Source organism: Falco punctatus (genome assembly GCF_963210335.1).
Source record: "Falco punctatus genome assembly, chromosome: 15".
In the NCBI taxonomy this organism is placed as follows: domain Eukaryota; kingdom Metazoa; phylum Chordata; class Aves; order Falconiformes; family Falconidae; genus Falco; species Falco punctatus.
The window spans coordinates 9,683,456-9,711,338 of NC_137595.1; the positions used below are offsets into that span (position 1 = coordinate 9,683,456).

Sequence of the window (27,883 nt, forward strand, 5' to 3'; positions counted from 1 at the left end):
AAGGCTTGTTGAGAGCGAATCAAAAATGTTACACAGTCGGGAGGAAAGAAAACGTCATACAGGGACGCATAAGCAGCAGTGTTCTCTGCAGGACATGTGATCTTTGTACCTGCGCAGTACTAGTAAGGGGTTAGCTGGAGCGCAGCGCCCTGTGCATGCGCAGATGTCAGCGGGGGCACAGGCTGTCAGCGGGGGCACAGGCTGTCTGCGGGGGTACAGGCTGTCAGCGGGGGTACAGGCTGTCGGGGGGAGCAGCTTCATGAAAGGCTTGGAGACCATGCTTATGACGTTGAAAGAGCATGGTCTGCATAGTCTAGAGCAGAGAGGTTTGAGGAAGGGGGATAGATGTGGCTGCAGCCTTTAAGTATGGGCCCTTCCTCAAAGAGGAAGGGAATAATTCTTGTTCTGGCCCTCAAGGGTAAGAGATGTTTTAGGCTTCAGTTGCAGGAGGAGCAAAACTGCGGCTGAGGATCAGCTGCAGGGAGTGTGATGTGTTGGAGTCCCTTGTCTGGAAAATACACAGGTAATAGGTGCAAAGAACGTAGATGAAGTTGATCTGTGTAGGCCTGGGGGTGATGTGTCACTTCTCTACATCCTTCTGGATGTGTTTTTTAGGATCCTTGTAGGTGGGCTAACAACCTTCCATGAGAACACATTCAAGGAGTGCTTTGTACATAACTGCACTTTAAAATCTCTCTGTAAAAGTAAGTTACTCCAGCACTGCGAGGAGAAAAGTATTGCTATTAAGCAGAAGTTATCTGATGTACTGTGCCGGGGTCAATGTTCAAGGGAGGTTGCAAGGTTGTACTTCTCACTGACTCAGTTGGCAGCGTAACTTTTAACATTTCATTAGCCTGTAGAAAGGAATTGCAGATAAGGTACATACAGAGCTAGGCTTTGAACTGCAGCGAGTGACAGCTTGGCTGCTTGAACACCTATCTGTGAGATGTAACACTAATGATCAGGCTGACTTGTTGGCTCCAGCCTCCTTTGTTTTTCAGTTGAAAACATGCTATTTCCATGCTATTTGATGTTTGCTGAGCAGAAGGTGTGTGCTTTAGCAGTGACGATGGACAGCCATTTCCCTTCCTCCCTCCAGCGCAGCACTCCACCTGTGCAGAAGGAGGAGTGGGATGTAGCATTGGAGATGGCAGGATGAGCCACACGATCCATCCAGCATGTTAGCTGCTCAGCTCGGGGACAAACCATAGCGAGCACGAAGTACTTGAGTTGCAGTGGTGGACGGACAGTGTTCTCAACACCCGTGATCTGCTTTCCTGGAAGGGTAACTCTGAAGCTGCAAGTCCCTCTAGGGTGGGTGAAGGACTTGGGGCTTGGGCATTGCCAGATACAAGTCTGCTTCCCAGTATTTCTTCTTCAAGAGAGACAGCAGTAGGGTAGACCTGGAGCAGCACGTGCTGCCCGGTATGTGTTGTTAGCTGTGCTGCATGGACACAGGGATGAAGCCCAGAGCTCCCCGCTTTCTGCCTCCCGCCTGGTGGTCTCTGCTTGCCCTTCACACGGTGGCTGAGCTTGTATTGCACGTGTGAAAGCCATGCAAGGCTCTGGCAGGAGTGAGGATTCCCAGCCAGGAGAAGGCCTCTGCATGCATGTGCTGAGTGGGATGGAAAGCAGAGAGCGTTTCGTGCCTCAGCGCTGGAACGACAGGCACTGAGTAAGCAGGGCCAGCGCATCTCTGAATGTGCCTCCCTGCTGAGTTCCTCTTGGGGGGGTGGAAATCTGCTGTTTCATGCAGGGAAAAGTTATGTAGACAAGCTGTGTTTTGGTGCCTGGTTTTGTGCAAAACATGGAAATCCTTTCCTGCCTGGTCTCTTTTCATTCTTTTTGCTGTCAGTCATTGCACGTCATCAGTGTCTGTGGAAGACAGCACAGTCAGGGCACAAGCCTACTGCAGCCTCAAGTGTGTGAAAAGCAACATTCGCTTAAAGATTTTCACATGAGAACTACTGGTGATTGACAGGACATACAGTGGAGTCATTAAAACCAGAAACGTGTCTTCTCTGGAACCCCTCACTGGTGTCCAGGATTAAAGAGACCGTAACAAACTGCATTACTGGTGTAAACATGAGCAAGCCTTGGGTTTGTGCTGGAAGCCTTGTTTCTGCAGCACAGCGCAGCTCGCTTCAGCAGCCAGCGAGAAGAGAATTTGTGGAGGATGCTTAGGGGAGGTTCATCCAGCCTGATGCAGTACCCAGCAGGCTCTTATTTGCATCCCTCCAAGCTAGGATGCAGATGAAAAGGTGCAGCCCAGCAGATTCCAAATGTCCAGGTGTCATGCAGGTTTTTTTTCTGGATTTGAGTGTGCTGCCATCAGTGCTGCACTCGGAACAGCTGGCTTTGCTGCACTGCAAGCTGCTGTCATGTTAGCTAGTGTCAGATGCCAGCCATTTACAGTATGCACCATCACAGCATGACTTAAGTTGGCAACACAGAGTCAATCACATGCCAGCAGCCTACTGTAAGAGTGGGGGGAGTGTGTGGGAAGAAAGGGGGAGAAGATACTCCTATAAAATTTGTTAATGATTTATTTTTAATACCCGTTTTTCAAGCCTAGGAAGTGCAGTCCATATGCTTTTCCCTCCTGGCTGTAGTTGGCAAAGCAGCTGATGAATATGGTCTTTCAGACTCCTTCCATTTTGCAAGGAGCCAGAAAATACCGCTATATTTAGCACGTTACCAAGGCCAGCAGCAGAGTCTGTTGCTGGGTGGTGATTCCCTGGCTGCAGGCTTGTGTGCCACCTGGGACAGGGTGGAAATGCGCCTTCCCTGGGGTCAGTGCTCATGCTAAAGTAACAGCAACAAACTCCTCCAGTTACAACAGGATGGCTGCACTGGTTCCAGCAGGCTCAGCACGCCACTCGCTGACACACGTTAGTAGTGTGCTCCTTCCCGAGACATGCAGCAGCCTCCTCCGGGTGCTAGGATGGCGATTTTTAGTGCAGCACTCGGTTTGTAGAGTGCCTCAGCAGGTCTTTGCGGGACACTGGGACTGTCCTGTGCCCCGTGCTGAGCGTTCGGTGTGCTGGAGCCACGGCTGGTCACTGCAGCAAAACTGCGCCTTATAGCATAAAGATGCTCATCTGAAACTTAGGGGCCTGATTCCTCTTGTATTTTCTCATCTTGTATTCCTAGGCCACCCAGATATAAAATGGAGTTGTCCCTATTTGTCCCCAGCCCAGTATCCACACAGCAGATTTGCTACCAGTCCCCTGTTGTTTTCCCTGCTGTGTTGCAGCTGGTACTGAGAAGTGAATAATGGCAGTTTCTTTGTCCTTCTGGTGGCTTTCATAGAGCTGAAATTGGTCTTGAAGAGCATATGCGTTGCTGAGAAGTACTGAGAACTGTGGGCGTTGTGATGGAAGTGTAGAAGAAGGGATCACCCCTACCAGTGTTGGGAGTTCAGACGATACTAGAGACGTCCATCATTTTAGAGTGAGATGTCTTGGAAGTTGTTTCATAGCTGGATGTCTAAACCGGGAACATTTTTTGTCACTCTCGGTCACATCGTCAGTTCCTGAAATTCATTATCTGAGAGATGAAGAACCTACTGTGGTGTTGGAGAGGGCAACACGACCCAGCTGCGGCTTCTAACTCACCCTGGTGAAATGCAGTGGTTGATGATGCTCAGGATCAAAATGATGGTGAGGAGGAGCTAGACTGAAGGTGCAGCTTTGAATCCCAGTGCAGCAGTGATTCATCGAGTCTTCGTGGAGCCCTAGAAGGCCTGGCTGACAGCCGTGCTGCACTTCACAGCCTTTGCTCTGCAGCGGCGTTTGCACAGCTCTCAGTTCCTTGCAAATAAATATGTCCGCACTGAAACCAGTAGCACTCTTGTGTGGACGCTGGTTTCTGCTCCCAGCTTTGTCTGCAGGATTAAGGCCTCATGCTGTGTGGGCTGGTTTTTTTTGTTGTTGATAATAAAAATTTTCTGTTTGTAGAACCCCCTGTTGGAATTAAACAAACTCTGTTTTGAGAAGAAAGTAGAACAAAGCTTCACACCAGGCTGGGGTGGCTGGTATCAATGACATTGCAAAATTTCAGTTAGAATAGCAAAGCCCTCTTCAAGATGAAGAAGGCCTTGTAAGTATTGTTCACAAAAAATAGTAGCTTTTTTTTCATCTTCTCTATTCCTGCAGTGTAGAAACATCTACACCGATTTATTCCAAATTTGGTAGAAATTAGTGTTTTCCCAACCCAAAGCAATTGTGCCAGTTTCAACCAGGAGGAATTTCTAAGGCTGGTGTGCAAGTCCTCCAAGTCTGGAGCTTAGAATAGAGCAGCTGCTTGGCCATCGGCTCCTGCTGCTGTGTGGGGTCAGCTCCTGCTCTGAGCAGCCCAGCTGTGGCGGTGGGATGCTGCAGATGTGCTCTGAGCCCGAATGCTGAGCTCTGCTTGGGTCCCAGGTGGTGGGAAGGGCTGTGGAGGGATCTAGTCCTGTGCTACTGGAAAGATGTCATGAGAAGGACGACCCAAACCTACCCAGTGCTGATGAGTCGTCGTCTTCTTCCAGATTAATGTAGTTATTTACCTTGTAGTAGTGCTGGGTTGTCTGAGCACCAGCCAGCTGCATGGTGCCATTTTACCCTCGCTTTACACAGATGTGAGAAAGTGTCTGGTGATGAAGATTCATGTCCTCGGGGCCTGTGAGCAATTAGCTCACAGCTGGGAATCTGGGGCTGTTGGATTGCTGAGAAGCCAAAACAATAGCATTAAAAAGCCGCTTTCTTTGTGAGTTGGGTCGTTGGGAAGCGCTGGGCTCTTGTAGGAGCAGGGCAGAGAGTTTCATTCCGCCAAGGCAGGCTGCTGAAGGTTGGGAGTGGATTTTTTCCTGTCCCACTGGGTTCCCCTCGCTTCTCGCATTTAATTATTTGCCTCAAAATAACAACAGGGAGCCAGGGGTTTTGTTTAGCTCTCTGATCTCCTTGGAGCAGATGAGAGAGGAGCTTGTTTCTCATGATACTTTGTCATACAGCCCCTTTCAGCCTGTAGTAATGCTCTGCAGCCCTCTCCCCAGTGAAGCCGCTATCCGCACCGGGAAGGGGGGGCAGAGGAAAGCACACCTAAAGTTTGCAGGTCTCGGGCTGCTCTAGTGATCTACTCTTCTCCTGGCATGCCAATGATCCTGTGTGGGAGTTCCAAAAGAGCCCCCATAGCGGGTCACGGTGTTGGCTTTGTGCAGTGGTACTCCGACTGGCCAGTGGTTCCACCTGTATGTGTGTGCAAGTCTTAAAAACCCCCAGAGGAGCATCCTGGCTGCAGGCAGGACTCATCCTGGGGGCTTCCACCAGTCTTGAGTGTACCCCTGTGGACCTGGTTGTGGGGCTACAGCTCTGCTGTGAGTGATTCTGCTAATGGGAGCAGGTACGTGGGGTCACCCGATGTGCCTCTTTTTGAAACCACACTTAATTATACTGAGGCTGAGAACTTGGCGTCCAGCGCTTGACAAGAGTGCCTGGGACGGGCTGGCTGATGGAGGTCCTGCTCCTTTGCTGGCAGCAGGAATGATTGTTAGTTATCTGTCACGTAACAGCTCTGGGCCCCAGGTTTGGCCTTATTTTAATAAGCTCTGAACAGCTCCGAAGAAATACTGCCTCAAAAAAAATCATCATTTTTTGCATAGAAGTTATTTATAAAATTTAAGCGTAAAGTTGTGTAAAATGTTTCTTGTACTTTGTATGCCTCTGTTTCTGGAGGAGGGAATACACGGTGGGGTGGGGGGGAACCCCATATTTTTAAAGAATTATTTCATCTTACTGACAAAATTTGTTACTAGTTTTCTGTGTTCAGTGGACTGTTGGTATTTATGTTCCCATATCTGCTTGCAGACACTACTAAGGCAAGGCACAGTTTGTAGATTTTTTTTAAAAGCGATGGTCTCAGTTGATTTGAGGTCATCTGTAACACTAGTGATCCTTCGCTTTTGAGAAGCCACTGACTTCCCCAGTGCTTGTGTTTATTGGAGGTGGGGGGGTGATGCAACATACTATGGCTTTTGACAGATGAAAGCATGAAGGGGGGAATTGTTTCACGTCTCCCTCCTGTGACTACCAGTTCTCAGCATCTCGGGGTACGTGCATGTTGGAGATCAGAGGTGCTGCTTTACAGAGCTGTCATCTTAACGTTTTACCGAGCACAGCTGGAGAAGTGGTGGAGACAGTTTGGTTTCTTGCTGTCTGCTGGTCGGGGCCAATTAAGTGGTCTGGTGTTGGGAGGAAGGGAGGGGAAGAACAGCCCACACAAGAAAATGGGGAATTTTTGTTGTTGCTTCAGGAGCTGTTTGTCACTAGCTTCTGAAAATATTGGGGTTTGTGTTAGATTAGATTTTTTTTTTTTTTGTACAACAATCATTTTAACATCAGGAAGCCTAACTTTTGGATTTAGCTTGATAGTATTTGGTTAGTGTTACTGCAGGAGAAGTCATGTTGTTCTTCTCTTCACCTAAGTATTGCACTGCTATAGAAAAATCACAAAAGAGGCACAGTAGTACCAAACTGCCTCCACCCAAATGATTGTGTTGTTACAGTAACCCAAACAAACCTTAATTAAATTTCTCTGCCTGCCCCGAGTGTTACATTCACTGAAATGCTGTTTCATTATGTTTTTTAGGGCCGGTGTACCAGAGAGAACTGCAAATATCTCCACCCTCCCCCACACTTAAAAACACAACTTGAAATAAATGGACGCAACAACCTGATCCAGCAGAAGACAGCCGCAGCCATGTTTGCTCAGCAAATGCAGTTCATGCTGCCAGGCGCGCAACTACAGCCAATTGTAAGTTACACCGATGAGTCGGGCTCACGCTGCTCTGCGTCTCTTTGCTGTTTGCTCACGGGAGCCCCAGCCCTGTGCTTGTCTGTGCTGCACAGCGGTGAGCAGCATCTTCCAGAGGGATGTTTGGTTCTACCTCTGCATCTTCTTGCAAGCTGTGCCTCTCCTTTGATAACGAAAGAGATGCGAGATTCGGGGCATCAAGTGGAAGGGTCTTACCACCAGGTGGACATGTGACCAGTTAATGCATGTACACCGAGTGGCTGAATTCCAATGGATCCTACTTTGGATAGCTGTTTTACACTGGGGTGAGGATGCTGGAGTTTTTCCCCACTGTGGCAAGAGGCCAGCTCGCTCCTTTGGACTAGATGCATTGTACTGGTGGGCTAAAATTGGGGAAGATGAATATGCTACCCAGACCTTAATACTTTTTTATGCCTGGGAGTGAGCCCTGTTTCACTGCGATCCTCCCAGCAGAGAGCTGTGCTAATGTCACAGCCCTGTCACTTGTCTTTCACAGTAATGCTGGTTTATATTAACAGCAGGAATGATTTGCTTCTCTTCGGGTAGGGAATGAAGCCTGTGGGAAAGGGGTGTTTGCAGAGCAGGTAGTTCAGAGAAGCCTTCATTGTCTGTCCCTGCTTTTGCCTATCAGTTAAAACAGGTTTTCAGGCTGGAGAACCCTGTTAGGCCAGGGAGAGGACAGCTTGTGTCTGCCAGTTGGTGTATCTGGGAGGGGGTGACATTTGTCAGCTGAGTTTGAGTCTGTCGCTATATATATTTTTAAGAAAAGTCAGAGGTCTTGAAGCTGCTCTTCGTTGTGGACATAAATAGGCTGCGCATTTTTAACTGAGAGCTTAACTGGGAGTTCTCCATATAAAGTTGGGGCTAAATATCTTTTCAGGGGCAGTGTGCACTTGAAGGGCAGTTGTCAGATGAGGTTCCTTGTGCTGTGCCACACGGGAGGTCTGGCTGTATCCCTAGAACAAACTCTTCTAGCCTGAAGGTATACAAGTCTGGGAAGCAGCCTGCACTTGGCCTCCTGGTGTCCCACCTACAGTGCCTGGCTTCTCTGCCCAAATGGGGCTTGAGACTCAGCATCTGTCATCCCAGCTTTGAAAAGCTCAGGTGTCTCTGGCTTATTTTCACAAGAGACTAGTGAAGGGTTCTTCCTGGCTGGAGGCTGTTGTTGTGCTGGTGGTGTAAGAGGCTGTGACTGAGCTGTATTTCAGCAGGGAAAGCTGGCCAGTGCCCCTTCGTGCTGATGCTCTGCCACCATACCAGGGCATTTCTTTAGTCTGGCGTGTTCCTCCTGTCTTAGGAAGACTTTTCCGTGTTCACCTTCGCCTGGTCTTCTTGTGTGTGTTAGCAGCTTTATCTTCATCCTGCTGTGTAAGCTAGGAAAACGCTGTTTATTCTTCCCATTTTGAAGACAGAAAAGTGAGGCAGAAGAAAAAATGGGCCACAGAAAAAGTCTTCAGTTGCTCTGTGCCTTAAGCTCTAATCTGATGTAATCTTTGCACCTCCTTTTGTGCAGTTTGAAACCACGTGCACATCAGAAGGAAATCCTGAATTCCCGCAAAATGGTAGCACTGGTTTCCTAGCCCTGTACCAAAAGCAAACCTTTCCTGTTTGGGGTTTTCTTCTGTGGGGAATTCACAGTGGACACTCTTCAGATGGCTATTTGAAACATCTTTGGGATTTCCTCTTTGGAAAGTTCCCATCTTCCCATTTTGCAATCTTGCAGGTCCAGTTCATTCCTGCAGTTTCACTCTTAAATTGCCTCTGGGACTGAATCTGTCAGTTTGTCTGGTTTGCGCTCCCTGAAATTTCAGAGGTAACCTTATCTGATGAGAAAGGTCCCTGGGTTCTGAATTGTGCCATGGGGGAGATACGGGCAAAAAAGAAAAATAAAAATTTGTTCTGCAATGACTGCTCCCTTCCTGCTTTCCCACACTTTGCTCAGAGTAAACGAGCTCTTGGTCCAATTCCTGCTGCCCGACTTGCTCCACACCAATTTCAGGACAAACAAGAGATTGCTCTTTCAACTGCCTTTGATTTCCTGAAGATGCTGCCAGTGGAAGCAGGCTTTGAGAATTTTTTCTCTCTCTAAATGAGAAGGGTGGGGCCTCCTTCTGGCTACACATGAAATTCTTCAAAGCAGAAAGTATTATATCAGATGCAGCAGCAGAACAAATCCCATGTGATCAGAAAGCTGATCAACGGGATGCCTGCTTAATTGGGATGCTTGCCAGAGACGAGGTTTGGAACAGCGTGCTTATTAGCTCCAAACAATAGCTGAATGCTTAGACGTTTTAAAGTGCATTTTCATCAGAAAAGCTACCGTGTAAACAAAAAAAAAACAACGCAAAAAACCCCAGCACTTGACATAGCAGCTTTTCACCACGCTTCCTGAAATGGCATTGAATGTGTCTGTCTGTGAGCTTGCATCTAAACAGTCACCGCCAGATCTTCTTGCACCACCACTGACATCCAGCCAGAGCTAATCATCCCGTTGAACCGAGGCAGGACCCTGACGTTGGCTGTTTAATGAAGGCGCTGCTTAGAGAAGAACCGTGTCCCAGGTGGGCTGCCTGCTGCACGCTGCTCATGGAAGCCTACTAGGTGTGAATTAATGGTTGCTAGCATGAGCTTATTTCTCTGAAGTCTCTGGCTGCTCTCTGATGTTGCTGCTAACTGTTTGTGCAAAGCTGAGAATCACATGAATGTTTGGTGCCCGTGATGCAGTTTTAAACGGACTGCTTTGTACAGCACTTTAAAACAAGTCAAGCAAGGACATGGAGCAGGGTATTTGGTCAGCATGGTGGTTTTTCTCTGGGAGAGACCTTGGAGAGACCACACAGGTGCCAAGTAGGAAGACTCTGTAGTGAAGTTGTGACTTTTGAAAGTCCAAATTCACCTTGACTTTGCTGCCTTCGGTTGAGCTGTGCTGGAAGCTGTCTGGGCTGGTTTTTCTTCTGTCTCTGTTAGACTGTGTGAAAGTCAGGTTGAAGGTGGATAGAGCTGGGCTCTGGCATTGATACAGAGAGCTGTTTTGGTCAATGCTATGTTTGATTTCTCAGATATGATCGCTTTGAGCTGTGTGTGGGCCAAAGCAAGACCACCCAAAAAGTGCTGCACCCTGGGCCTGATCCTCACCCTCCCCTTTCTGCAGCAGCACAAGACAGACTTTTGGGGCTGGCCGGGCCATGGAGGTGCTTCAGCACAGTCTCTGAATTGACCTGGTGGAGTAGGACAGTGTGTTGCCTGATGCTGCCCTGTTAGCTGTGTCTGAACAGGCAGCTGGATAGAGCATGGCAAGGTTGGCACACCTGCCTCTGCTCCTGCCCTGCAGCTGCCTCTGCTGCTGCACGGCGAAGTTGTTTTCCCATCTTTGTTCTCAAGCTCTTCATCCTTCTTCCTGTCAAGGTCTTTGTAGCCAGAATTGTCTTGACAGCTCTGAGTCACCCATGCCTCTGAAGACGACACAGACGTTAAGCCAGGTCTGCATCCTCTCACAGGGCAGCAGGACCCTTGGTGCTGCTGGAGGGGTTAAAGCGCAGGGTGAGCAACTCACTTGACCAGTGGCACTTGGAGCAAGGGCTGGAGCAGATTTCAGCAGGTGTTTTGGACGTGCATTTGTTCCATGCAAAAACCTGACCTGTATCTCAGCCTCTAGTCAAAGGCACAGTAGGAATGAATAAACACACATACCCTGGCCCACTGGGAGCCGGTGTCTACCAAGAGACAGTGCTGTGGGGCATTAACACCTGACTTTTCCACTACAGCAGCCCACAAATGAGAGATCCTTTGAGCACTAGGAGTGTGTCTTTACAGTCTGATAGGCGAACGAGCATCTGTAGCGGTAGGTAGCTGGATACTTTGGCCAGTTGGATTTATTCCAGCATGCTCAGCCTTTATGTTAGAGGGGTGGTTTTACAGCCAGCCCCATGCAGTTGCATTGGAGCGGAACACAGCTTTTTGCTTTTTATGAACAGCATCAATTATGTTTCCAATATCAGGGTCTTCAGCCTTGTCAGTACAAGATCTTTATCTTCGACGTTTCTATCACCAGACTGTAATAAAAGCTGCCTCTGTTTTTTGTGTGCTTTCCATGTGTAGATGCTTAGCAGCGACCTGTCTCCCCTCCTCCTTCAGGCCATCAACACCTCTGTATTTATATTGGGTCTCTCATTTTCAGGCTTTCCCTTTTTAGGGTCTGAGGTAACTCAGAATCAACACTTCCTGGCTGAGACAGCGCTTGTGTTCGACAAAACACCAGCCGCTCCTCTGCCTTCCTCTTCACACCCACTCTGTTGTTTCTTCTCTAGCTTTAGCACAATTTCTGCTAGGCAAATGGAATACAACTTCTAGTTTGTTAACAAAACCAGCTGTTCCAGGTTCCATTGCCACTGGTAACAAATGTCCCTCCCTGGGGTGGTCCCTTCTCTCTGTTCACACCTTCAACCCAACGGCTCCTGTTCTCACGGTCTGTGAGGAGGTCAGAGCTGTCAAGGTCCTTGGCACCCTCCCCCTGAGATGGGTTCTCCCAGCAGCCATTTCAGCTCCTTTTTTTTTTTTTTATTAGTTTTTTATTCTTGCAAGCATTTTAATACTCAGTAAACCAGTCCTGTGAGCTGCTACTAGTCTGAACCCCTCTGCTGCTGCACTGTAACCTGTTTCACTTTGCTCAGGAGTTACTGGTAGTGTCTGCCCATGCCTAGAGTTAACAAAAGTTAGTTTGCAAGGAAACCTGCCCCTGTATTTCCTGAATTTGCAAGAGCTTTAAAGGGGGACAGCAGGGGTAAGTGGCGATACTTTCAATCCATCTGTTTTGCCCTAGAGCACACCAGCAACTAACCTGAGACTTTTTTTGTGTACAGTCATAACACTGATCTGTCAAGATTTCCTGGCTGTGTACAGTTATTGTGTTTAAGCCCCTCAGCAGCTTGCTTGCCCCCTGCCCAGTGGGATGGGGGAGAGAATTGGAAGAGTTAAAGATAAAACTCGTGGGCTGAGATAAAGGCAGTTTAACAGGTAAAGCAAAAGCTGCGCAGGCAAGCAAAGCAGAACAAGGGATTCATTCACCGCTTCCCATGGGCAGGCGGGAGCTCAGCCATCCCCAGGAGAGCAGGGCTCCATCACGAGTAAAGGTTACTTGGGAAGACAAACGCCATAATTTGGAGTGTCCCCCCTTCCTCCTTTTTGCCCCAGCTTTATATGCTGAGCATGATGTCATATGGTGTGGGACATCCCTTGGGTCAGCTGGGGACAGCTGTCCCGGCTGTGTCCCCTCCCAGCTCCTCGTGCCCCCCAGCCTGCTCGCTGGTGGGGTGGCGTGAGAAGAAGGAAAAGGCTTTGGCTCTGTATTAGCACTGTTCAGCAATAACTAAAATGTCTCTCTGTTATCGACACTGTTTCCAGCACGTATCCAAAACATAGTTTCATGCTAGCTACTGTGAAAAAAATTAACCCTACCCCAGCCAAAACCAGCACAGCAATCACAAGAGGTGGATGGGAGGCACATTGAGGAGACCAGTACTGTTTGGAGTGAAAATTACAGTTGGGTTCTGGCTGTAAGGAAGAAACACACTTGCACTCAGATTCCATCAGGACACAGGGGACCTGCAGACATGTAAAGGGAGGAGAGGTTTGGCTGGCAGCATCTTTGTTACTGGTATGGATACATGAGCCAGACTGGCTTTCCCAATCCAAGACAGTCAGTCAGGGCTGGCAGTGAGCGCAGCCCATCTTTTCCCCTCACCATCCACAATAAATACAGAGCTCCCTGATGCCAGCTTACAAAGGAGCAGTTTTCAGTGTGCTTAGCACGCTTCAGACTTTAAAACCCCAGTGCTTCTAGGTTTAATGTGTTGAGTGAGGTCTGATCGTTCTTTGGCTGTGCATCCGCTGGAAATGGCTGTGGAGTGTCAGGCCCCTGCCCATGGGCAGGGTGTGGAGCAGAGCTGCCACTTTCAATCAGTGGCATTGGGCGCATAGTTCAGGTGGGCAGAAGTGGTTGTGAAACCTTGAGAATGCAGCAGCAGATAGATGCCAGGGCGTGGAAATGGGTGAACAACCAGCAGCAGCGATAAAAACCCATCCTGGTCCTTTACACAGCCCTCTGCAGGTCTCCAGGATTGTGAGTAGATGGTGCTCCTCAATTGTTCCCTGAGCACCGTCTTTCCTCCGCTTGCTTTGGCTTGGGTTTGGATCTGTTAGCCCTTGCCAGTTGCTCCCAGTGAGGAGAGGGGCTGCTTTTGGGGAATGGCTTTGGAGATGGGGACTGGTTTCGGGGAGAAGGACTCCCTCCCTGTTTATATTGGTGACTTTGGTGGAGAGGCTGATACATTACCTCTCCATGAGTGTTTCACACCCCTTCCTACCGGTTTCTGGTGAACTGACTGAGCGTGAGGCATTGCAAGCCTTCAGCCTTCCTCCCTGGCTGCACAGATGCCCTGGCATCCTCTGCTTGAGCAGTGGGAGGAACATCTCCCCTCCGTCTTGGAAACTAGCTAGATCCTTGGGCTGGTCCCCGGCTGTGTTTGAGCCCAGGCAAGGGAAGCCTGCCTTAAAGGATCCCCTGAAATTTTGGAGCAATGTCTGTGCTATACCTGCTGTGTTGGGATAGCCAGGACTCCTGCTGTATTAGGTGCTGGAAAAAACATAGGGTAGATTTGCCCACACATTTCTGCAAACGATGTGTGCTGCCAGGCTTCAGCTATTACGGGTACATAAAACAAGCGTTGACAACATCTCAGGCCCCAGCATAACCCTGCACAGACTGGCCAGGCTGGAGAAGCTCCTTAAAATAGCATTTACAGTGCAAACGGTGACAGAAGTTCAGCAGATGCCACCGTAATTACTGGTGCTCGCACAGAAGAAAACAGTCTAATGGATGCTGCCTTCGCACTAAAGTGTTCGGGGAGTCACGGTGTTTGAAGATCCTTAAAGAGCTTTTCTAGCAGCAAAAGGTGTAAAATGTCTGGGAGCCACAGAGAATTGAAAGAGAAGAAAATGATTTAATAAAGAGCTGTGGACTGGAGGATCTCTGGGTTTAATAGTTATGAAGTCTGCCATCAGCTGAAGTGGGGCTTGGCTCAGGCTTAAAAGAAGGAAAATTAGAAATCCATCCCAGAGAGAGGATTATTTGGTTCTGCTAGACTTAAAGCACCCAGTGCTGCTGATCCAGGAGGCTGCGTCTCCTCCTCGAGGAGGAGAAAGCGGGATGTACACTGGCAGCGACCTGCCATCCCCCTTCCCATCAGCTCAGGAGCTGCTGGCTGTCACTGACCCTGGGGAGGGGGCAGCATGAGGCTAAAGACAGGCTGGGACAGCCTGGCCGGTGTCATGTGGGCTAGCTTCTTCCAGACTGCAGCAAGCAGTACTTCCTAGTATATAGCAGTACTGGGATGAAGATGCTGTTGAGCAACACGCTGTCCACGTGTGGTTTCTTTTAGAAGCCCACAGGACTGGAAGTACCAAACTAAAAGCAAGGAAGGGGGTAATACGTGTGGCCGGCCCAAAAACGCCCCAGGCCATTTTCTAAGCATGCTTGCATTTATTGCCAAGCAGAGGCTCTAGCTACCGAGGACGGCATCACATATGACTGCAGGCATGAGCAGCTTTAAATGTAACCCAGAGGTCACAGCGGAGCAGGTGGTGGAAGGGAAAATATAAATAGTTGCGAGTCACAGGCTGCTTCCCCGGGGGGCTGCTGGAGGCTCTGCTACAGGAGCAGGAGTGCTGCCTTGCGGGCTCTGGTCTTTGGGTGAGCCCGGGGGATTGTTCATCAGCTGGAATTGGTTTCATTCCCAAATGCACCTCGGATCTGGTGCTTTAAAGTCTCACCAACTCCCTGGCTGTCGAGGCCAGGGACAGATTTTCCACTGAGCACCTGCTTAGGAGCTCTGTGTGATCTCACTTGCCTGGCAGAACAGCAGCTCCGTTCCCAGATGGGTGCTGCTGGAGCGGTTCAGGCCGGGGAGGTGGCTCTGCCCACTGGTGCTAAAGCTCTGCTGCGCTTGGAAGGCCTGCCTGATGTCATCTATTGACCTGAAGCACTTAAGATCTTTTTGGCCCGTTGTTCTGTCTCCTCATGGGAACATCGTTCCTTGCAGCCCAGGTGGGGTCCTGGATCTCTTATCAGCCCACCTGAGCCATCTCATCTGGTACGTTCTGTCCAAGGCTATTCCAAGCCCATGACCCACCTGCTCTTGCCAAAGCCACGAGGCCTGGCATGTTGTGACACTAGTGAGTTCGGGGTACTCCTGCAAAATGGCTTTTGCCTGGAGGCTGTTGACAGTCTGAAACAAAGCCCAGATGTGCAGAATGCTGGACCTCCAAGCAAACCATAGCAGAGATGCCTCGCCTGACTAAACGACGCCTTTTGCTTACCTGAGCCACCCTGGCCGTGCTGACGTGGAGCTCCGTGGAGGCTGATAGTGAACTCAACTAGTTTAACGGGGTTACCTGCTTCGGGGTCCTGAGGCTGCAGTTTACCTTGGGGTCTCTGTACAGCATTGCGGTGTAGTGTAGACACACAGAAGCTGAGACGTTTATTTGGGAGTAAGAAGTCTGTTTAATTTGGGCCTGCCCTAATTGCTGGCGTGAAATTCTTAATTGTGTCATTAAACTATAAAGATCATCAATATGCTTTGATCTGACAAACAAAGATGCCCTGTGTTCAGGATGAGTCACAAATCTGTGAGTCAGGAGAAGAGAATGGATTGCAAGTAAACGGCAATAAATGAATAGATGGGAGAGTGCAGCATTTTGATGTTGCTAATCAAATTGTCTAAAAGGATTGAAGTGAGACGAGGCTTTGATGGGTAATCCAAGACAGAGCTTTTTAACTAATATTTTGGTTTTTCTCTTTTTATACACAGACAACGTTTCCTGTGACTCCATCGCTTGCAACAAGCCCCACGATGGCTTTTAGTCCCTACCTGAGTCATGTTTCTCCTGGGATGGGCTTGGTTCCTGCAGAGCTTTTACCAAATACTCCTGTCCTGGTTTCCGGAAATCCTACTGTTACAGTACCAGGAGGCTCTGCTGGGCAGAAACTGATGCGTACGGATAAACTGGAGGTATTTGGACGTCTGATACGATACTGCTGACGGGAATGAACAGGACATGTAGTCCTAGCTGTTGGTCTCTGCTATCGTGACCTCACGCAGCACAGTGCAGAGTTTAACTTGCAGCTTTCCTAGCACAGGGCTGCTGCTCTCTGCTTTAGCAGACTCTCGCGGGGGGGCTGATCCCAGATCCTTGGAAGTCACTGAAAATTTGGGAGCACTCACTTTCCTGATTTCAGTGTGCATTAGGGCAGGGCTGGGGTTGTTGTTTTCTGTGTGTGGTCTGCTACACGAGGAGTAGATGGTCTGCCCTTACACGGGGCGGGTGGGAGATGTTTTGAAAGTAACAGGCACTTCGTTTGTCTAGAACTGGGCTTACTGAACTTCTGCAGATACCTTTAGGCATTACACTGTTGGCAGTGGTGAGACTGGGCATTGGAAAAGCGTCTCCTCCCCACCAGTTAGCTGGGCATGCTGGGACTTAGTGTTGGAGGAGTTGTAAATCTCTTTCAAACCCTAAGCAGAGGCTCTGCGGGAGATAAGGGCTGAGGACCTGAATTCGGAGGCCCCTGCAGGTGTAAATTATAACACAGGAAGGTAGTGGAGAAGCGTGTAATTTCAAAACACATTGTTTTGTGTTATATTGCCTTGCTGACATCTCACTTTTTCCTACGCTCAGTCTGATAGTGCACTGGTACATGATCTACACCACCAGCTATAGTCCTCGACAATTTTTCTCAGTTCCTCAGAGAAGTAAAGCTTGCAGATGCATTTTCTGCAACTTTTTTCTCTGCCTTTGATGCCTCAGTGGTCATAACTTACAAAGATCTGCAAGAGCTTCCTCAAGCTAGCAGTTTTGGCAACACCTTATTATCATAGAATCATTTAGGTTGGCAAAGATCCTTAAGATCATCAAGTCTAGCTGTTACCCTGACACTGCCAAGTCCACCCCTAAACCATGTCCCTAAGCACCACATCTACACGTCTTTTAAACACCTCCAGGGATGGTGGCTCAACCGCTTCCCTGGGCAGCCTGTTCCCAGTGCTTGACACCCCTTTCCAGAAGAAATTTTTCCTGATACCCAATCTAAACCTCGCCTGGTGCAACTTGAGGCACATTTCCTCTTGTCCTGTCGCTTGTTACTTGGAAGAAGAGATCGACACCCACCTCACTAACACCCTCCTTTCAGGTTGTTGTAGAGAGTGATCAGGTCCCCCCCTGAGCCTCTATTCCTCCAGGCTAAACACCCCAGTTCCTTCAGTTGCTCTTCATAAGACCTGTGCTCCAGACCCTTCACCCCCTCCGTTGCCCTTCTCTGGACATGCTCCAGCACCTTAATGTCTGTCTTGAAGCGAGGGGCCCCGAACTGAACACAGTATTCAAGGTGCCGCCTCACCAGTGCCAAGGACGTAGCAACCTTACAAGCACATTGCAGTGTTATCAAATGCGCTGTCATGTAGTGCCAGGCTTGGAGTTTTGTTGTGGAGGGCAGTGAGGCTATTTATGTGAAAGAGTCTCCTTATATTTAAGAAAAAGTATTTATTGCACATAGCAGCACGTAACATTTAGAATTAAATATCCTACCCAAGAGTGTGCTCTGTAACAAATACATAATGCAGGTGAGAGACAAATGGCAAAGCTATTAACATTTAAGCTTTACAGGCAGGGCAGGAATCCTGAGCTCCAGAAGTTCTGGAAAAATGATATACACTTCATGGGGTCACTCTCCATTTTGCTCAAATTCTGTCCTTCATTTGCATTTGGTAATTGGCCTTGGTAACATTGTGGTTTTTTCATCCCCTGAACCAGTTGTGAGTAGCACCAGTTGCACCTGTGACTGTTGGTATATGGGCTACCCAAGATGAGCGTGGATTTAAAATACACATGTGGTTTAATGTGGCCAACTGAACTGATACTCTGTGTTGAAAGTGCTGAATGAAGAGTAACTTGATGTGCTGCTCAACAATGTGACTTTCTTTTAAGGTTTGTCGAGAGTTTCAGCGTGGAAATTGCACACGTGGTGAGAATGATTGCCGCTATGCTCACCCTATAGATATTGCAATGATAGACACAAATGAAAATACTGTTACAGTTTGCATGGATTACATCAAAGGTCGATGCTCTAGGGAGAAATGCAAGTACTTTCATCCCCCTGCACACCTGCAAGCCAAAATCAAGGCAGCTCAACACCAGGTGAACCAGACAGCTGCAGCTGCGATGGTAAGTAGAACTCTTTTTCAAGCTTTATTTCCATTGCTAGGAGATTTCATTTATGTCACATGTGTCATTTGTGGAAAAGTGGAGTGCTTTGTAAATGGCTGACTAGAGAGCTGAGAGTATGTGCGGTATGAATCCCATCTCTTTGTCCTTTCTGTGTGCTCACCATAGCGTGAAGCCCTGAATGGCGCAGTAACTCGCAAGTTAAGAACGTGGTGGCGAACAGTGTGATTTTTCTGACATGACATCATGATGTGACTTGTACAGCAGCACTTGGAATCAAAACATTCCCTGGCTAAGTTGTAGGTGTCAGTTTAGCTTCCTCAGCACACCGTGAAAGCAAAGACTGCCCATCCCATAACACATCCTTTGCAGGGAGATCCTGGCCTGTTGAAGTCGGTAGCAAAATTTCCACTGACTTTATAAAAGCAGACAAGATAGCAGTTGTTTGAGCTTAGCAAACGTGTGCTTCGTAACTTTGCCAGGGCTTAGTCAAATGACAAGGCTCAAACCAAGGGTAACTCCCTGACCTGTTTGATACTTTGGACCTTGTAGAGATGGTCACACCTGCATTTCAATTTGAATTGTGACTTCCAATACCTACAGTTCTAAAAACTAGTCAAAGAAGAATTATCAGATAAAATTTCTTGCTGGATTAAATGTTTGCTATTCTGTTGAATTTGGTTGAACGGCACCTGTTTATTCCAGAGATGAGAGGGCTGAGATGTTCAGCCTAGGAAGGGAAGAATAGGTCCAGAGGGGTCTTACCCATGTGTATAAATTCCTGATGAGGGAAGTAAAGAAGATGGAGGCAGACTTTTCTCTGTGGCAGTGAAAGGACAAGAGGCAATGGGCAGAAATGGACATTCTGGAAATTCCATTTAAACATAAGAAAAAAAATTCTTCACTGTAAAGGCGATCAAACACTGCAACAGGTTGCTCCATCCTTGGAGGTACTCAGAACCTACTGGGATGCAGTCCTGAGCAAGCTGCTCTAGTTGACCCTACTTTGAGCAGGGTGTAGGTCTAGATGATCTCCAGAGGTCCCTTCCAACCTCATCTGTTATGTGATTTTTTTCATTTTTTTTTAATAACTATTATTAAAAAGGTTCTTGCCTCCTTTTTTATTTAGAAGTAAGGCTACTAAAATTTTTCTAAATACTTCTTTTTTTTTTTTTTAAGATAGTAAAAGAGGTTGCTTTTCATTCACGGTGAAACAATGCAAAACCAGGACGATTCTAGAAATTGAACAACTGCCTTCCTTGTAGCATCAGTATTACCTGGAATGGGATTTGAAGAGCCAATTTATACTGCAGTATTTGTTTGTCCTGCAGAGGGTTTCTTATTAGATTCCTTACTATTTTTATTATTGTTGAAACAAGAGCCCAGGTCTGTTGAAAAAGAACCTTCTGAAATGAAACTCATGTTTTTTACAATTGAATCTTTACTTTTTCACTTATTATCTGGGGCACTGCTACTTAACCAAAGCCAATGCATGTTTTATTCATGCTGCTGGCTTCTCTTAAAAATGTAATTAACCTTATTTGTATGCTGTTAACTAGAACCTTTAAAATATTTATTGATGGCTTGTTGCATCACCCCTGCTACCAAAACAGCTTACATTATTCATTGACTTTTCAAGGTTTGATACATTTACTGTACCTGTTGAGGAATAAGACTTTATTAAAGGGAAGAATGGTGCCCAGTTTTCTTAGATCAAAAAACATGTGCCGGACGGATGGGTGTACCTTCTAAAATAGATTTGGAATGACTACAAATCTAAATTCAGAAGGTATTTCTGAGGGACCCAATCCTGCAGTTACTTGACATGCAGAAGTAGTAGCTTTACTCACTCCTGCATGGCTGAAGTCGGTGCAGCACAGTCAGGTGAACTGGGTCAGGCTCAGTCCCCAGTTCAGGATGGCACGTATGCATGTGCTTGAACCTCCCTTCTTTACCAGTGGTCCTTCCCTTGCCACAAGCGCTCCTGCTGACCTCTGCATGATGTGTAGCTGCAGAATTAGGGCTGAAGCCCAGTGCAAGTCTGCTTGCAGGTGCTAATCCCTGAGCGCTCCTGACCTGCTGTGCCAGCTGTAGTGAAGAAGCTCTAAAGCACGTGTACTGTGATGACGTTTCTTTACTTTTAAATCTTACCGAGGCAAAATAGCTGACTAGCTGCTAGGCCAGGTAATTACTCAGCCACCTCATGTTGTGCATGCCTCGCCTTTTTAATATATTGTATAATGCATTCACTTTTTTTTTTTTTTTTCTTCTCTTCGCCTCCCCAAAATGTTGCTCTCTCTTGACACACCTCTGCTTGCTGTTTTTGTTACTGTGCTTGACCCCCCCTCCCCGGCCCATTGCCATCATGTGCTCGCTGCCTGCTAATTAAGACTCAGCCAGCTGTCAGATCACTGAAGCGACCGCTCGAGGCAACCTTTGACCTGGTACTTGGACCTTTCACCTTCTCGCTTTGCACGTAACCATCTTAGTCTGCATGAAAGCCTTCTGCACTTGGTCTGTTGTGTTAGTGCCTGGGGAGACTGCCCATCCCGGCCAGAAATGTTGCAGCGTGCGTTCAGACATGCCAATCCTGCGCCCCACACACTGTTCATTAACCGTCTGAGCTTTGCATCCCGAAGCATGGATGTGTTCTCGAGGCAGTGCATAACCTTGGGGAGTGGCAGCTCTGGGTTTCAAAGTGTTTTTCCAAACGGTAGCAGCTTTGCAGTTGCGAGATGCGATGTTTCGGTGAGAATTTAACTCATTAGGTCTGCGCTGTACTGGATATGCCAGAGGACTGGGTGGTACGGGACAGATCCAGCAACTTTTCATGGCGTGCCCAACAGCATTGTCTTGCCTGGCAGTGTCTTGCTGGTGCTGCCCTGCAGAAGGGTGTTCTGTGCAGTGGGCACAATTCAGATAAATCTGGAGGGCGAGAGCTAAGCAGCACCATCAAGAGGTCCGTGCTGGGAACTGGAGCAGGTTCAGTGCAGGACTTCGGTAGCACGTGCGGTAAGCTGGGGAGGTGGCTGCTGCTGGCTCTGTCTCCGGTTCCTCCCCCCATCCCCCAGTGGGACAGTATCAACAAAGGGACCTTGCTCTGGGTGTCTTGTGCTTCAGTCTCGGGCACAGGATCTGCTCCCCAGGCTTCTGTCTGCAAGCTGTCTGCATAGAAGCTATCTTTGATTATTTTTTGAGTCTCAAAATACCTTTTACCTGGTTTTGTGATGCTCATAGTGAAGCAAAAGCCATCCTCCCAGTCTGCTGTCAGTCCTGGCTCCACAGGAGACAACTCCTTCCCTGTTCACACCAAATAATGAGGAATCCAGTACATCCTAAAAAAAAACAGCTCCTGTCGCCCAGCTATAGGAGGGAAGGGGCAGAGCAGACACAGAGGAGCCCTGAAACCTTCAAGCTGGTGTTCCTCCTTCTCAGGGCTACGAAGCAGAGGCTGGTCTGCTCCCCTTCCCCTCTGAAAACTTACTCTGGGTGATTTTTTAAGTAGTCAAGAGGCATCCTTATCAGAGCTTTAGGCAGCAGCACTAGGAAACCTTGCTAGGGACAGCTTCCACCAGCATTGTGGGATTATTCTGTAAATGACATAACAGCCTGTGACTGACTCCCTGCTGCTCACGGCTGGCGCACACAGCCCCCAAGCCAGCGCAGGCAGTGACCCGCATGGTGCCTTGCTGCCCTCGGTGAGAGCCACCTCTCTGAGGAGCCGTGGTCTGGCAGAGAAGGGGAAAGCCCTTTAACTGCCCTACCCTCCTGACCTCCCCCACTGAACAAAATCCCATCAGAGAATTTACGTTCAATAGTCTTCCTGCTGCTCTGAAACATCTGAAGGTTTTGCAACCACCTTGTTGGAATGTGTCACCTCCTCTGAACCCTTCAGACAGGCTGCACCAGAGAAGGATTCACGGTGGTGATAAGAGCATGTGTAATCTTCAGAGGAAACTGCTCGGTTTGCTTTTGCTGCTTGCCAGGGAACGGGCATTACCTCTGCCCTCTCTGAAATCATTTTGTTTGTCGCGCCTTGGAGTGAAGTAGCAAGGCAGATGCAGACCCAGCTCCTCTTTGCAAAGGGGTGAAAGTGTGATCTGCTCCCAGGAGATAGCGATCTGAGGGGAGCTTAGAGGTGCAATTAAATTGTTTGTTGCAAAGATTTAATCCACTTCTTGTCTTGCAAAAAAAAAAAAAAAAAAAAAAATGAGAGGGTTGTTAACCAGCACATGGGAAATTTTGACTTTGGCATGCAGTGCGTTTGTATCTGTCAGTCATGCTGAAAGATTGCTTGCCATGCCACACAGAGAAGTGGCACAAACCTCTTTATTCAGATGCTGGTGTTCCAGCAGGAATGTGGGCTTTCCCAGCCCAAGAATGGGAGGCTGCCTGACATTTTTGTAGTGGGAATTGTTCATTGGGATCAGTGCGGGCTGTCACATGGATACTGAACTGAATTAACCCTTTCACCGTGCAGGCGGTCTGGTCATGTTGCTTAGGTTGCATATCCATGTGTGCACGCAAATGGCCAGAAAAGAAAGGCAGAAAAAGTTATTGTCAAAGGCTACTGCTCCATCTGCGATGGTCAGAGCTTGTCTGGAGGGAAATGACAAGCAGCAGGATGAGGTAAACTCGCCAAGAAAGTTCTTTGCTACAAGGGCTCAGTCTGGCTTCTGTCCTGCAGTGGGGAGGCACTTGCTGCAGAATTGGCTAAGGTCAGAGCGTGGTGAGGAGCCTCCTGTCGCCTTTTGTAGTTGCTTTAGGACACGCTTGGGGGATTCCTTCAGAACCAGAACATGGTGCAAGATAGAAATGTTGTATCCCCGTGAGCTATTCCTGGAGGTCCTGAGATGGATACAAAAATTCTGGGTGGTTTCAGATGAGACACACTTGTTTGCTGCTGGGTCCCTGCCAGATCCCTGTGCAGGAGCTGTTTTGGCCCAGCTTCATCACAGGCAATTTTAGAAACCTCTCCTTGGCATTTGTAGACGGACCTATCAGTGCTCCTGGCTTGGGGCTCTTGCCCCAGCAGAAGGGCTGGAGAAGTGGTGAAGCCAGGTCCTGCATCTCCCTGGGCCCTCCTGCACCTTAATAACTAAAGATAGGCTGGCAAGAAGAGGAGCAACATCTTCAGGGCGGGCTCCTGTACAAACGCTCCCCCAGCTGCTGGGATAGAAGAGGTGACCCAGAAGGCTGTGTCAAACCAGAAGCAGACCGAGAGAGCTCCTGGCTCCTGTGCCCACGGAGCCCATGTGGCAGAGCTGGCCTTCAGGCTGCACAGCAGCTGCTGCAGTGTGCTTCTTTCTTTAGAAGACCTGGGAAATGTTACGTTTATGTAGGTTTCTCCCCCCCCAGCTGCTCCTCGAGGAGCATAATGGGACTGCTGTATCTGCTTTCTCTCCCTTGCTCCCAAGGAGCTATAGCAAGGTAGGAGGAAGGGTGATGTTAGAAGGATGGTGGAGTCATCTGTTGTGCCTCGACATCCCTATGGCTTTTGGTGTTCATCTGCTCCACCTGACTGCAACGCTGGGCTCAGGAATTGCCCAGTGAAGAGTCAGGACATCATGGTGAGGTCTCAAAGCCTTCAGCTGTTCTGCTTTTGGCGCTGCCATTATGGGATAAAGGGGTTTTTGGGGTGGTGACAGCCTTTGGCCAAGAAGCAAGGAGTCAAAAGTCCATTATGTGCCTGGTTGCTTTGCTAGAATTAGCAGGTTTTTTTCTGAGGCAGATTTTGGATGCGTCTGAAAAGGAATGTTTAGCAATCAGGCACAGTAAAGAGCATGAATTTAAGTGGCAAGTTCTTCAATCACTGTAAATCCGTAAAACATCTCTGATGTACGTGGGGCTACTCCAGTCTCTGCAAGTTGCAGATCTGTCCTGTGCCTGGAGGAACGTTCATGTAGCCATCATGAAATAGACGAGATGTAGATACAGTCAGATTTAACGCAGATAGCAATGAGGGCTTACCTAGAAATGGAAGCTGTTAGATCTTTACCTAAAAGACCTCATCCTAAAACACAGATCTTAAGCAGAAGATTTTGGTGTCTGTGTCTGGGAATGTTTGACTGCTGTCCTTTGGTACTAGTTGGAAGAAATCTTGAAAGATTAAGTCCTAATGCTGGCACTGGGTGCCTGCTAGCATTAGCAGAGGATGTGTGCATGTCTGAGGGCAGTTTTGCAAATGCAATTTCTTCTTCTGATTTTCTTTTTTTAATATTAAAACCACCTAAAAGCCACCATGTGAAGAGAGATAGGATGGAGTAATGTTTTGCCTGGAAGTTACCTTGCTTGACATTTCTCAGATGAGCAGTCTCCTATAGCAAATCAAAGTGAAACCTGTTTCTAGATGGTGACAAACTGTTGCGAGCTTTCACTTATATTCTGTTGTGTGTTGATCTTCATAAGCTTTAAAATCTCTTTACTTGTGTCCTTTCTTCCAAGTACTGTGTAGCCTTAACCCTTCATTAGCCAGACCTCCTCCATTGCCTACTCTTCACTATCACCTATTAAAAAAAAATAAATAGGAGTGATAACCCTATTTTTCAGCCATTGCTTTGATGCATGATATAGACTAACAACGAGGCAGAAATGACCTGATTCTGCATGACTTCCACGTGCGTAAATCTCACTGACGTCAATGGGAGCGTTACGTGCAAAACGACTGCAGGGCATAATTAAAAAGGACCCTTTTCTATCACAATATGGAGAAAAAAATGTGGTTCCTACTAGGGTACAATGAAAAGCTGTAAATCATTAGAAACATTCCTGTCTCCTAAGAACCTGACATACTACTTTGCTGTTGAGACATGCTTGGGTGAATGATGAGTAACGCACTGAGAAAAGTTCCTGAGTTGGGTTAATGCGTTTTACAAAGTCTGATCATGAAACAGGTTTGACGGGCTGGAAGAAGCTCGGTGGTGTGATAGAACAAAAAGAGGGGATTTGTCGATGGCTTTTTCCACTGTTAATAGCGAGCGAGCAGTATTTAACTGTTGAAGGCCACCTTCTAGAAAGTGGGAGCAGATCCAAGTCTGCTGGTGGTGAGCTGTGCCGCTGGTGCGAGCGGTGGAGAATCAGGCCTCTTCTTGACCGTGTTGCTCAGCCTCTCTACTAACAAGTGGAAATGCATTTTACTGTGAATGTAACATTATGCTTGTAATTGGCAACAGCTACTGCTTTACCACCTGGACACATGGATTGGCTGCACACAAGTGTGCAGGCTTCCACACGTGTGCACATACGTGTAGGCAGGTGTTGAGGCAAGCATCCCTTTCTTTTCCTTGGCATTTGTTGCTTATGCTGATCCTTTTGTTTTTAAATGGTCATCTACTATATTTCTCTTACCCGTTTTTTTGGGGTTTTTTTTTAATGCTTGTTGCCTGCAACTGCTCTTCGTAGTATCCTGTCCAGGTGATCACCTCTCCCTTTCCTTCTCCTCGTGCTTTTTTTTTTTTCCTGTGTGCCCAAGTCAGTCCTGCTGAAAAGCTCCCTTAGCATCCCTCCTCCTTCTGGACTCAGCCCCTTCTCCTGATGCATTTACTAACTGCTTACCTAGTGAAGCTGTGGTTTCACCTACTCCTCCTACTCTGATTTAGCTGCTCTTCTCTTTCCTGCCTCGCTAAGTTGATAGAGTTGCAGGTGGTTTTGCAGCCAAGACCCCCTGTTATTTATTGCATGTTTGATCTACATCTGGGCCCCTTTTTTTACTCCACTTGCCTTTAATGACTCCCTTATCCACAGGCCCTGCCGCCTGGTGCACTTCAACCTTTACCAAAGAGGCCAGCACTTGAAAAAAACAATGGTGCCACCACAGTCTTTAACCCAAGCGTTTTCCACTACCAACAGGCTCTAGCCAACATGCAGTTGCAACAGCCTACATTCATCCCTACAGGTAAGTGTCTCCTTGCTTTCCCCAGCATCTTAGTTGTCTTTTATTATGACCTAGGCGTTGAGCTAATGAGCAGATTTAGATTCTAAGAGTCCTTAGCAAAAGAGTATCAGCGGGTAGTTTGGTGTTAAAAATGGGTGAAAAGTTAATGTTTGTTGGTTTACTATTTTTTTCCATTCATTACTACAATTCAGAGCTTTTCACTTGTAAAGATCCCTTCTTAGCCTTTTTGGTTTAGTTTTGGGGTTTTTTAAGCAGTCAGACTAAGAAAAATGTCTGCATGTTTCTTGAATTCATACTTTCTGTTTCTCCTTCTTACGGTTCAACTGGTTAATTCCAAATTAATTCTTTGACTCTTGCGTAGCAGTCTTACAAACTCATGTTAAAATGTCTCGTGGAACCTCTGTGCCTGTTCACTCGAAGCTGCAGGTGTCTTTCTGAGCTATCTCAGTGACCCTACATATGCCAGCAGCCATGATGCTTATAGAGGGAACATTTCATCTTCAGTAAATACAAATTACATAATCCTTTTTAAAGGCATATATTGCCCTCTTGCTTGTCTCTTCGCCAGTACGATAGCCTAAGCTTTTTAAAAGCAATTTTAACTACCAGCTTTTATTGTACCTATAAGTCTCAGAATAAAATTGAAAGATGCAGTTTGCTAATTCATATAGGACTCAAAATATTGACGTGGCAAATGTGATTGCTGACTAGCCAATTAACCTCTATTCACTGCAGCCAAATGAAAACCATAACCTGCTTAGAGTAGTATCATAAGTGGCTGAATGAGGAATATTCCAGAGCTGATAGTTTGGTTTTTAGTATCGTTATTATCATTGCAGAGCATCATAAGGAAATGAATGCCCCGTATTTTTAATATTTAATGCTGTATTCACTTGCCAGCTGACGTTTACAAAGATACACAAAGCGTTTCTCTGGGCTGGCCCCTCGAGATGAACATGCAGTGGACCTGCACCTTGACCTTGCTGTTTCCTGGGGTCAGGGGCAAAGCTTTAGAGACAGTCCTCTGCCGACACCGAGGTGTCTCAGGTGTGGGTCCAGAGAGCTGGGTCCTAAACCCTGTGCTCGTGTAGCCTTTCTGTTGCAAGAGTAGTTAGACACGCTCAGAACCCAGCAGCTGCCAAGATGTTCTTCCAGGCAAGTGGAGCCTTGTGTGGAGAGGTGGAGGGAGGGGGTAGCCTCCTGCCCTTGTGCTCTGCAAAGTGCTCGCGGAGGGGACGGGCTGAGCTGACCTTACCGCAACTCTTGCTGGGTGCCAAGCGAAATACTTCTTCAGGAAACACTGACACCTTTGAGAATGCCAAGTCCCCCAGCTGGCTACACGCTCCCCTTCCTCGAGGTCACGGTTGCCAAAGTTGACATAAGGACATGCATTTCTGATGCAAGCACTGTAAATTAGCTTTTACCCAGCACTCTCACTGTGCCGTTGCGCCCTGTCTCATGGCAATGAAATTACACGCAGGGCTGATGCATAACAGGTCTGTCTGCTCCACCTGCTTTCATCTGAGGACATTAATGCTGGGCAGAGCAGCACATTTCCAGTCAGGGAACGGATCTCTGATGAATTTATGTTACGTATCCCTGTTTTCCCTTATGCATCAGACCACAGCCCTGGTCTCGGCCTTTGCAGCACTCTGGAAAGCGAAGCAGAGAAGTGGCACGTAGCAGCTCACGCCATGGGGAGACAGGGGGTGGAGTGAGCTGTTGCTTTTCTTAGTTTCTCCTGTTCAGTTATTGAGAGATCAGTATCATGGGTTGCCATGGGGGGAAAAGTTAGGGCGACTACTAACTGCGGTTGTTTCAAGTCTAGAAAAAAACTGCCTCTTTCAGCTTAAACTAGAGACTTTGAATCCCGACCCCTGCTTGCAGGAGTCAATTGCTTTT

The 27,883-nt window shown here is 47.7% G+C and overlaps 1 protein-coding gene across 17 annotated transcripts in view; it reads left to right on the plus strand.

Annotated features, from left to right (window-relative positions):
* Positions 1-27,883, plus strand: part of MBNL3 (muscleblind like splicing regulator 3) — a 98,916-nt gene that overhangs the window by 56,507 nt on the left and 14,526 nt on the right. For 13 of the 17 annotated variants that reach the window (XR_013923859.1, XR_013923860.1, XR_013923861.1 and 10 more), the window contains 4 exons: positions 6,628-6,792; positions 15,678-15,878; positions 17,851-18,087; positions 25,831-25,981. Coding sequence is in view for 13 of the 17 variants with exons in the window: in XM_080365893.1 (XP_080222019.1) it covers positions 6,628-6,792; positions 15,678-15,878; positions 17,851-18,087; positions 25,831-25,981 (754 nt within the window). In the remaining 4 variants the exon portion in view is untranslated. The remainder of the gene's footprint in view (positions 1-6,627; positions 6,793-15,677; positions 15,879-17,850; positions 18,088-25,830; positions 25,982-27,883) is intronic. The other 4 variants (XR_013923862.1, XM_080365885.1, XM_080365887.1 and 1 more) reach the window with 1 other exon arrangement.